Source organism: Salminus brasiliensis, chromosome 1, assembly GCF_030463535.1.
Source record: "Salminus brasiliensis chromosome 1, fSalBra1.hap2, whole genome shotgun sequence".
Lineage (NCBI taxonomy): Eukaryota > Metazoa > Chordata > Actinopteri > Characiformes > Bryconidae > Salminus > Salminus brasiliensis.
The window spans coordinates 65,771,114-65,783,278 of NC_132878.1; the positions used below are offsets into that span (position 1 = coordinate 65,771,114).

At 40.1% G+C, this 12,165-nt stretch overlaps 1 protein-coding gene across 4 annotated transcripts in view; it reads right to left on the minus strand.

The window, feature by feature from the left end:
• Positions 1-5,175: 5,175 nt before the first annotated feature.
• Positions 5,176-12,165, minus strand: part of tiam2b (TIAM Rac1 associated GEF 2b) — a 56,438-nt gene continuing 49,448 nt past the window's right edge. For 3 of the 4 annotated variants that reach the window (XM_072686808.1, XM_072686792.1, XM_072686800.1), the window contains exons 19-28: positions 11,826-11,894; positions 11,586-11,711; positions 10,665-10,773; positions 10,367-10,546; positions 10,081-10,199; positions 9,670-9,778; positions 9,514-9,572; positions 8,647-8,737; positions 8,392-8,479; positions 5,176-7,650 (exon numbers count right to left, since the gene is read on the minus strand). In XM_072686808.1, the coding sequence (XP_072542909.1) occupies positions 7,101-7,650; positions 8,392-8,479; positions 8,647-8,737; positions 9,514-9,572; positions 9,670-9,778; positions 10,081-10,199; positions 10,367-10,546; positions 10,665-10,773; positions 11,586-11,711; positions 11,826-11,894 (1,500 nt within the window). In that variant the 3' untranslated portion in view covers positions 5,176-7,100. The remainder of the gene's footprint in view (positions 7,651-8,391; positions 8,480-8,646; positions 8,738-9,513; positions 9,573-9,669; positions 9,779-10,080; positions 10,200-10,366; positions 10,547-10,664; positions 10,774-11,585; positions 11,712-11,825; positions 11,895-12,165) is intronic. The other variant, XM_072686815.1, reaches the window with a different exon arrangement.

The following is a 12,165-nucleotide window of genomic DNA, read 5'->3' on the forward strand; positions in this document are numbered from 1 at the left end:
ACACTCCTCCACACAGGTGTTACTGTGGCAACAGATGAACTGCTGGCATTGCGCTCAACAGTGTGTGATATTTTTTGCTTTCCTGAATTCAGCTCCAGAGAGATTTCCATCCACATCTCTTACCGTTTTAATACTGCTCCATCAGTCAACATACAGGCCTGTCTCCACTGCTTCACAAAAAGCCGTTCCAATCAACACTTAATATCTCAGAGGAGCTCGAACTATAATTATGCCTTATTAGACTTCACACTTTAAGACTTTTTAGACATTAAGACTTGTTTCATAAGTATGAGACAGTAAGTCATTTGTGAGATATTATTTTGTACACACTGATCAGCATTAACACTGAAACCACTGACCGGTGATGTAAATAAAGTTGATTATATTTATACACTGGCTTCTGTCAAAGGGTGGCTATATTAGACAGCAAGTGAACAGTATGTATCTGTAGTGTGTAGTTTTTACTGTCTGACAGTAGTGACTGTACTCTGTCGTCTCGGTTCGTCTTCCTCTGGAGATGGACTTGTTATTAAAAAAGGAGAGTCTGTAACCACCGTCTTTAGTTGTAACAATGAAATATTTTATTTCAATCAAAAGAACAGTGTGGAGAGAGTCTGCCATATTACTCCAGTTATTTACATCAGTACGACAGTAAAAACTACACACACTACAGATACATACTGGATCAAAATGACTACAGTCACTACTGTCAGACAGTAAAGAGTACACAAGCTACAGATACATACTGGATCAAAATGAGTACAGTCACTACTGTCAGACGGTAAAAACTACACACTACAGATACATACTGGATCAAAATGAGTACAGTCACTACTGTCAGACGGTAAAAACTACACACTACAGATACATACTGGATCAAAATGAGTACAGTCCCTACTGTCAGACAGTAAAAACTACACACTACAGATACATACTGGATCAAAATGAGTACAGTCACTACTGTCAGACAGTAAAGAGTACACAAGCTACAGATACATACTGGATCAAAATGAGTACAGTCACTACTGTCAGACGGTAAAAACTACACACTACAGATACATACTGGATCAAAATGAGTACAGTCACTACTGTCAGACGGTAAAAACTACACACTACAGATACATACTGGATCAAAATGAGTACAGTCCCTACTGTCAGACAGTAAAAACTACACACTACAGATACATACTGGATCAAAATGACTACAGTCACTACTGTCAGACGGTAAAAACTACACACTACAGATACATACTGGATCAAAATGAGTACAGTCACTACTGTCAGACAGTAAAAACTACACACTACAGATACATACTGGATCAAAATGAGTACAGTCACTACTGTCAGACAGTAAAGTCTACACACTACAGATACATACTAGATCAAAATGAGTACAGTCACTACTGTCAGACAGTAAAGAGTACACAAGCTACAGATACATACTGGATCAAAATGAGTACAGTCACTACTGTCAGACAGTAAAGAGTACACAAGCTACAGATACATACTGGATCAAAATGACTACAGTCACTACTGTCAGACAGTAAAGACTACACACTACAGATACATACTGGATCAAAATGAGTACAGTCACTACTGTCAGACAGTAAAGAGTACACACGCTACAGATACATACTGGATCAAAATGAGTACAGTCACTACTGTCAGACAGTAAAAACTACACACTACAGATACATACTGGATCAAAATGACTACAGTCACTACTGTCAGACAGTAAAGAGTACACAAGCTACAGATACATACTGGATCAAAATGAGTACAGTTACTACTGTCAGACAGTAAAGAGTACACAAGCTACAGATACATACTGGATCAAAATGAGTACAGTCACTACTGTCAGACAGTAAAGAGTACACACTACAGATACATACTGGATCAAAATGAGTACAGTCCCTACTGTCAGACAGTAAAAAACTACACACACTACAGATACATACTGGATCAAAATGACTACAGTCACTACTGTCAGACAGTAAAAACTACACACTACAGATACATACTGGATCAAAATGAGTACAGTCCCTACTGTCAGACAGTAAAAAACTACACACACTACAGATACATACTGGATCAAAATGAGTTGTAGTATATTCATTGGCTATGCAGATGTTCATAGGCCTGAAGGAATGGTATGGAGTTGAGGAGTGATATGGTAAGCCACACAGGATAGATGTAGAAAAGAAAGGGGGCCCCGTTTCTTGACCAAATATACATGAATTGAACAAACATAAGATGCTGTTTAGATTTGGACATCCCTTTGGGTGAACATGACATTGATTTAAACGCAGTCCAGATGTGGCTGTGGACCACGTATGTAATAGTGGGGGCTAATGACTGTTCCTTATGGATGAAATGCAAACATTCCATATATGGCAATAATCCAACAGAATATGACGTGAAGTAGGGTATAAAAACGCAAGGTATTCCTAAGTCGGGGAGAGAGAGACCGAGGGGCACTCAGAATTGGCAGACTCTCTCCACACTGTTCTTTTGATTGAAATAAAATATTTCATTGTTACAACTAAAGACGGTGGTTACAGACTCTCCTTTTTTAATAACAAGTCCATCTCCAGAGGAAGACGAATCGAGACGACAGAGTACAGTCACTACTGTCAGACAGTAAAACTACACACTACAGATACATACTGGATCAAAATGACTACAGTCACTACTGTCAGACAGTAAAACTACACACTACAGATACATACTGGATCAAAATGACTACAGTCACTACTGTCAGACAGTAAAGAGTACACACTACAGATACATACTGGATCAAAATGACTACAGTCACTACTGTCAGACAGTAAAAACTACACACTACAGATACATACTGGATCAAAATGAGTACAGTCACTACTGTCAGACAGTAAAAACTACAAACACTACAGATACATACTGGATCAAAATGAGTACAGTCACTACTGTCAGACAGTAAAAACTACAAACACTACAGATACATCCTGGATCAAAATGACTACAGTCACTACTGTCAGACAGTAAAGAGTACACACTACAGATACATACTGGATCAAAATGAGTACAGTCCCTACTGTCAGACAGTAAAGAGTACACACTACAGATACATACTGGATCAAAATGACTACAGTCACTACTGTCAGACAGTAAAGAGTACACACTACAGATACATACTGGATCAAAATGAGTACCGTCACTACTGTCAGACAGTAAAAACTACACACGCTACAGATACATACTGGATCAAAATGACTACAGTCACTACTGTCAGACAGTAAAGAGTACACAAGCTACAGATACATACTGGATCAAAATGAGTACAGTCACTACTGTCAGACGGTAAAAACTACACACTACAGATACATACTGGATCAAAATGACTACAGTCACTACTGTCAGACAGTAAAAACTACACACTACAGATACATACTGGATCAAAATGAGTACAGTCCCTACTGTCAGACAGTAAAGAGTACACAAGCTACAGATACATACTGGATCAAAATGAGTACAGTCACTACTGTCAGACGGTAAAAACTACACACTACAGATACATACTGGATCAAAATGACTACAGTCACTACTGTCAGACAGTAAAAACTACACACTACAGATACATACTGGATCAAAATGACTACAGTCACTACTGTCAGACAGTAAAAACTACACACTACAGATACATACTGGATCAAAATGAGTACAGTCCCTACTGTCAGACAGTAAAGAGTACACAAGCTACAGATACATACTGGATCAAAATGACTACAGTCACTACTGTCAGACAGTAAAGAGTACACACTACAGATACATACTGGATCAAAATGACTACAGTCACTACTGTCAGACAGTAAAGAGTACACACTACAGATACATACTGGATCAAAATGACTACAGTCACTACTGTCAGACAGTAAAGAGTACACACTACAGATACATACTGGATCAAAATGACTACAGTCACTACTGTCAGACAGTAAAGAGTACACAAGCTACAGATACATACTGGATCAAAATGAGTACAGTCACTACTGTCAGACAGTAAAGACTACACACTACAGATACATACTGGATCAAAATGACTACAGTCACTACTGTCAGACAGTAAAGACTACACACGCTACAGATACATACTGGATCAAAATGAGTACAGTTACTACTGTCAGACAGTAAAGTTAGTTTAAGACTTTAGTTTAAGACTGTGTTCTGTGTTTCTTTGTTACTTGTCATACGTGTTGCTCTCACCAAGACAAATTCCTTGTATGGGTAACATACTTGGTGAAATAAAGAGATTCTGATTCTGAGATTCTGATTCTAAAGACTACACACTACAGATACATACTGGATCAAAATGACTACAGTCCCTACTGTCAGACAGTAAAGTTAGTTTAAGACTTTAGTTTAAGACTGTGTTCTGTGTTTCTTTGTTACTTGTCATACGTGTTGCTCTCACCAAGACAAATTCCTTGTATGGGTAACATACTTGGTGAAATAAAGAGATTCTGATTCTGAGATTCTGATTCTAAAGACTACACACTACAGATACATACTGGATCAAAATGACTACAGTCCCTACTGTCAGACAGTAAAAGACTAGACATGCTATAGATATAATGGACAGTAAAAACCACACACACCACTCCTATAGAGCGTTTGAATCGGTTTGTGGAGCTCAGTAGTTTTATATAAGAGAAACTTTTTTGCTTTACTAGATAACCTTCCTGCTCTCTGTCCCTCTCCTCTGATAGGAAAAAAAGGTGACAAAGAGCATCTGGCACAGAGAGCTGTTATCCAAGCCCACTCACCCACACGCTCACATTAACATCGCCCACTGAAGTCCTGAACAAAGCGAGAGCTCAAGAAAAGAGCCGTAATTATGACTCATTTGGGTTCTTCTCTCTCTCTCTCTCTCTCTCTCTCTCTCTCTCTCTCTCTCCCGCTCTCTCTCCCTCTATTCAGGAGCAGCGTACTGTTAGATCCAGTTTGTTTCTGCGCCCAGAGATACAGCATAAAAGCACTGATTCAAACTACTCTCTGTGCCAGTGCGTCTCCACCCCCTTTCAAATGAATCTCGTTTCTCATCAGCTCCCATCAGACTGGCAGGCACAGGGGTACGAGCTGTAATGTGCCAGCGTAACTGCAGCTTTGCAAAAATGAGACCCAGTTACCAAGCAGAAATGGAAGAGTAGAAGACAGACTTTATTAAATAGTACAATATAAGCTTATTATTTTTAAGGTCAAGAGCTGGTCAGGTAGTGAATATAGCATATTTGTACAAATAAATTACACAACACTACAAAAGACAGTATAGTTTAGGAGGTACTTTAAATACAGTAAATTACAGTAAACAACAGAGAAATGTATTCCAAGCTATTCAACTTTAGGAATGAGAGTCATGCTACATCCATCACAAAAAACATGTGAATGCTGAAAAAGAAAAAAAAAATCACAATCACATTACTTAACAGATATACATTTATAATTTAGAAATGTTCAAATTCTCTTGTTCATAAAAAACATGAGGAAATCGAGCTGTTCCAGTACTGAACTAAGAAAAGCCTTTGTCAGAAAGCAGTATAAATATAAAGACGCTATTCACAAACACTAAATCTTCTTGGCTTGCACACTTGTGGTGTGTGTATCAAGAAAGTGTCTAATCAAGGCAACCTGTGTTTTTAGTGTTCAGAATGCAAGGCAGTGAGTTCTCAGACCAACACGCACGCTGTAGCTGGTCTTTCCGTAATGCTCTTAGATCCATGCACAATCTGTGCCAAAAGCCATTGGCTATTTTAGCGTATGCTAAAGCAAGCTGTGCGTATTCTGTTTAAGCCAAGGCACCAGTGCCTCTACAGCAGGAGAGCGCAGTTCTGGTCCTCCTGGAGTACTGAAGTCCAACACAGTTTGGTGAATTATCTGCTCACACAAAAAACTGAAATTGAGAGATCAAACTAATAACTATGTTTGTATTCAAATTATATCAACTTATTTTTGATTAATTAAACCACTATGACTTCTTCCACTTCTCTAATTCCCACTGCATTGGCAAATCTGTGTGACAAGCAATTTCTTTGTTTGTGCTACCATATCGCCCCCTATGCTTCCTGTAGTGTATTACAGTTTGTCAGAATGACTTTGTGGATTATATGTACGCTACAAAGCACTTTTGCTTTTAGGGAAACTATGCATATGGCTTCATTCATGATTTATTTTTGCATTTATTCACAAATTTTTATGTAAGTAATTTGTAAAATCAGTTTTGAAATGTTGGTACAAACAAAATTCACCTAGGTTTGCATTTTAAATGGAGGGCATATCACAGAATAAGGAGTTTAACATTTAAGTTTTTATTTTATTTATTTATTTTAATGTAAAACATTTATTTCTGCTTAACCCCAGCTAAACTGCTTTAATACAATCAGTGGAGATGTCAGAGAAGCCATAGAAATTGCGGGGGTGTTTTTTTTAATGAAATATGTCATTTCTATCACTAAAACGTTTTTTGAATGTATCGCGAATTGGCACAGGATGTCTAAGAAAGTGTAGCTATTGCCAATTAATTGGAGACTTTAAGCAACCACCTGGAAGAAGGGCTACCACAACTGGATAAAAATCTGCATTACAATTCTAACTGTGTGTAATATGGCTATGGCATAACCTTTACAGAAAAAAATGACTTCTTTATCCAGTGTCTTTTAAAAGTTTGTTCTGAACTCATTGGAGAAGCAATGTTATGTTGTTTTGTACTTACACTGAAAACACAACTGCAGGCTACAAAGACAGGGAGCCACTTGTTGCTGCTTAAAATCCCTATCATTACAGCCAGTGGCATAACTACCAGAAGTGTGAGTGGGGCCTGTAGCACAGGTTAGTCCATTGTGACCAATCCCAGTAAAAAATATTGACTGGACCCCTTACTCCCAACTGCATTATTACATCCATGACTTTTGTTCTATTATTTGAAGTAAATATTTGTATAGGGGGGCGATAAGATCATACATATGTTACTGGTTGCATCCCAACTGTTAATGAACTACAGGTTTGAGAAATCACTGTACTGCTGGACTAAGACCCTCCAGGACCAGAACCGACGACCCCTGATCAATCTACAGTGTGGGGATTGCAGCTTTCTGGATGCCCATGACCGTATCGTAGAAGCAGTCTTCATTTGCGACAGAGCTCAGGTTCTGTACACTGCAGTCTCTAGCCAGCAGGCTGTTGAGGTCCACTGCAGAAGAATCCTCCAGCAGGGTCAACTGACTGGCCTGCAGGCTGCTGGGGTTTCTGTGGCTGGCCTCCTGTGAGTCCATGAAGCTCAGTCTCTGGAGCTGGGCCTCCAGTGAGCTGGTCAGGGAGCACAGGCGGGCCCTCTTGCTGAGAGAAGCGCTGTCAGTTCTGGGAGCACATGCAGGCTCTGAGTGTGTGTCTCCACCAAGCAGTCTGCCCTCATCTGTGTCTAGTGGACTGCGTTTAAGTCCATCTGAGGGCAGCTGGAGCCTCTGGAGCCAGGAGCTGGTTCTGACTGCTGCTGGGTGGCTCCTCCTGGGAAACGTTAGGTTGTCTCTGGATCCCCGCTCAGCTGGAGTATTCCTTTTGGCATTTTCTCTCAGGATGGAGCGGATGGCCTTCACTGCATTGGCCTTGTTCTCCAAACTACTGTATAGAACATGCATGAAAAGACGAAGACATATGGTTAGAGAACTGCATTTACATTACTGTGTAAAAGTAAATGTGTATTGTGATAGTGTGTCACAAAATTGCAAATTTCATCATGATTTGATTCCATCCATTATTTCATTCATACTGTTTTGAATTCTTTCAAGTAAAACATGCTTTAGGTCAGTCTCCTATGTTCCAGCAGCAACATCATCTGCCATTCTTCCCACAGATTTACTCTGTTTCTAACCATAACGGTAACAACAGTGTCCGCTCCACCAGTCAATGCAAACTATGAGATTAATAGTTTTCATATATAACTTATTATAAACTTTTCCTGATGGGCTGCTTAGCTCCCAAAGGTTTCCATTTGTAATATTCTGCGTCTAACTGACTGTGTTTAAAACAGTGGCGCATTAATATGAAATTCAGATTATGTGATTTGGTCATCAGTGCGCATATATTGTGTATTGTACTCCAGGTTTGAAATCAGCCGATTAGTTTTTAGAACCAGAAACTAACCGTTGTATAAATCAGACAGATCCAAAATGGGATTACAAACAGGCTAAAATCACGCAGTGTACACCTGACTCCATTGTAATGGCCTTTATTTTGATGCCCTAGCTACAATGCTTTCATCCTCCAGTCATTGTTCTGCTGCCATCATTACATCTGTTGAGTCTGTTTTAGCTCTAAGGTATAAGGTTTTACTTTTCTAAAATGCAAAAACAACCCTCTTACCTGCTGCAGAGCTGGAAAACAGTTTCTGGCCTTCCTTCCACTTCTGACTTGGTGTGAATTAATTCCCAAAGACAAGGCTCCTCAGATCCTGTGAGAGTGAGGAAAGCAGGGTTGGAGACACCTTAGCATTTAGACAGGCCTTGCTTGCTCTGCAGCTGCAGCCGTGTTAGAACAAGTTAAGCCAAATGAACCGAGAATCTTTACAGACACCTGGTCTTGTAATTTTGAACGGCACTTAAAATGAGAGACGCTCACCTGCTGAGTTTCCAGGGCGAACCTGCACAGATGAGGCAGGAATGAGCCAGCGGAATTTAAAAGGGTCCAGATCTCCAGAGCGGGAGCTAGTCTGCTTAAGCAAGCATGAGGAGCAAACAAATGGGAACAAAAACATTAGAACAACTAAACTTTAAAATATAGTTCAATCTGAAATAAATTGTACACTTTTACATCAATTTATTTCCTTATTACCTCAAATTATGACATTTATGACATGTTGGGGAGATGGGGGGGGGGGCTAAAAACTGTAGTAGTAGCCAGAATTTTGTTCATACTACTGACCATGTTCAAAGAGAACAGTGTGTCATATAGTGACCCTCCAGGGGTCAGTGACGTTTAACATAATTGGTCATCTGAACCAATATAAACATCAATATAAGCTAAAAAAAAACATGCTATAAGTTATGACACAATGCCACTACAATCATCTGTCAGTAAATCTCATGATAATCATGCTGCAGAAGATATGAGAGCCCTTGTATTAGTCATTACTGAACTGCTGCAAGCTGGGGGGGGACTTCCTTTATTTGTTGGCTATATTAGCCTTATAGCTCCAGTCTAAAACTAGGACCCTGTTTATACCTGGTCACAAATTAGCTTATTCTGTCCACACATTTGACTGCCAAGTTTATGCAAGTGTATGCATATCTCAAATCTTATCAGAATACAATCCAGATACAAGACACATGAAGTGACCAGGTGTAAACAGGGTCTAAATAAGGAAGCTTCAGACACTAAACATGTCTGTGATTTGAGAACATTTGAGGTAAGTGGGAATTTGAGCAAGTTTAATTTTTTAGTCAAAGTATGACACATACAGAGTATTTACTGATTTTCCACACTCACCATTCTTTTCTTCAGCTTGCTGCTCTCACGATACACCAAAATTACTGCTCTCTTAAAGACTGTGGTAAGGAAAAGGCGTTATTAATATGGCAGTTGATATGGCAATAGTAGCAGTTAACAAGACTGGTTTTCACTTTCTCACAGAGTCATACTCACTAAAGAGTGTAAGCTGGGGGTCTTTCCTCATGCGGCCCAGTGAGGGCATGGGGTTCAGCCATAGTGCAGAGCTATGAATGATGAATTCTCCCATGGAGATCTCCGTCACCTAAAATACACACATTACAGCATTTAGTATCTCCACTAATTTTTCATCTTTTTCTATCACTCACTTCTCATTCTGCTTTTAAATAGTTCAAATACAGACAAAATCAGGTGAGCTGCTGGTACTACTGAACAAATCCATACAGTGTCATACATGTATTTATTCTACATTTATATGATCTATGGTAAGTTACCTAATTTTGTGATTGCCTGAACAGTACGGTACATACACTGGACTTGACGCGTGATACAGTACTACTCTCACCAGTAAACCCAAATCTGATTGTGATTTACACACACACACACCTCTCTCTCTGTACTGCTCTGCTCTGCCACCAGCTGGTCGAACACAGTGCCATAATCTTCATAGATCTTCTGCATCTCATTGATGTGACTGGCCACCTTCTCCATCGCCCTCAAAGCCTCTGCAACAGGATGGAAGAGTTAGCATGCTAGTAGTAACCACTGGGCTCAATGGAAATAAGCGATGTAGTGTCAAAGGCCGGCCTGATTTACTGCATGTCTTTAAAAAAGTCCCAGATTTCCTGGTAACGTTTATGGTTTAAATGGTTTAGAAAGTGTGATGTGGCACCTGTGAGATGGCTGTGCTCCTCACTGTCAGGGTCAGTCAGGGACACCAGCTCTCTCAGCAGCAGAGGGTATTTCAGCACTCTCTGCACAGGCTTGATGAGGTAGGACTCGAGGGTGGACGAGTGCTGTTTGGTGGGGTTCCTTGCCTCCAGGAACTCTTTGAATGCCCTGTCTGTCTTTGCTGCAAATGGGATCAGAGGAAGAAAGATGTGGAACAAACAGCAAGAAGAATGATAAGGGCCTGAAGTGTGTTGTTGCACGTGTGAGCCAACAGGATGCAAATGAAGAAGTTGCTTTACCTCGCTCTAAAACTTTCTGGACTTTGATATGGTTGGCGCAGAAGCCACTGTAGAGCTTAAAGTGGTCGGCGTAGTACAGGAAGGATCCACCCAGCGAGAAAAGCAATCTCTGGATTTGACAAGGGCAGAAAAATAAAAGGAATTAGAAAATACAACATGCAAGAGTTACAGTACATGACAGTGAGTGTATGTACTGTACATAGGCAGAGTTTGAGTAAATTCATTTAAGGTCAGTGTCTAAAAGTAGGTGATCATGCTCAGACTCTACTATTCCAAAATCCAATCTCAAATTTTTACATGATTAAGCAATTTGAGCACTGGCCAAAAGGAGTTCCAGGGAACCTCCAACTCCAACTATGTGTACATATGCTGATACCGATCAACCATACATAAAAAACACCTGTCTAATATTATGTAGGTCCACCTTGTGCCTCCAAAAAAGCTCGGACCTGTCAAGGCATGGACTCCACAAGACAAAGCCAGCATTAACTTTTTCAGTAATTTATGTTACAGTGGGCCGTCTGTGAGATCCCGGCAGACAGGCAAGCCTTCGCTCCCCACACGCATCAGTGAGCCTTGGGCAGCCATGACCATGTTACCGGTTCACTGGTTGTCATTCCTTGGAGAACCTTTGGTAGGTACTGACCACACCTGCAAGATGTTTTAGAGATGTTCTGACCCAGTCCTCTATCCATCACAATTTGTCTTTTGTCAAAGTGATCGAGTTCCTAAAGCTTGACCATGTTTCCTGTTTCCAACACATCGACTTCAAGAACTGACTGTTCACTTGCTGCCTAATATAAGCGTCCCACTCCTTGACAAATGCCATCAGAGCAAGATGATCAATATTATTCACTTATCTTTACATGTTATGGCTGATCGGTATATGTGCACCTAAAGAAGATTCATACACTGATTTACCTTAAGCTGCTCTGGTGTCTCCAGTGTCCTGAAGTCTGGAGATGAGGTAGTTCTCTCTTCCAGTGTCTGCAGGAATATCCTCTGGAAGTCCAGCATCTCCGGGAGACTGCCAAACAGAGACTCCATCTAGTGGGAGGAACAGAAAACTGACGCTGGAGCTGACAGTACTCAGTGCCTTGGTTCTATTTATCTTTGTGTAGGTGTTCTCTAGAGCTCAGTAGGCCTCTGTAGGCCACTCACCTCTCCATGGCTGAGGAAAGTCTGTCCCTCTAAAGGCTTCAGATAGATCTTAAACAGACAGCCCAGATCCTTTAGAAAACACAAACGAAGACAGGCATGGAACAGTGGGACAGGGGTTACTGACTTGTACACTACCAACCTATATGGAGGTTGGAGTAATGCTCAATGTTCAATTTTTTACTTTGTTACTTTTAAAAAGGAAAGAAACAATACCAGCAAAGGTTTTGTTAACATTTAGTATGAGCGCTTTCCCACTTCTATTATCTTACTTCTGAAATCACTTCATATTGAAACTATATTACGGATTATATATATAAAAACTATATTTGCACAAGTTAGC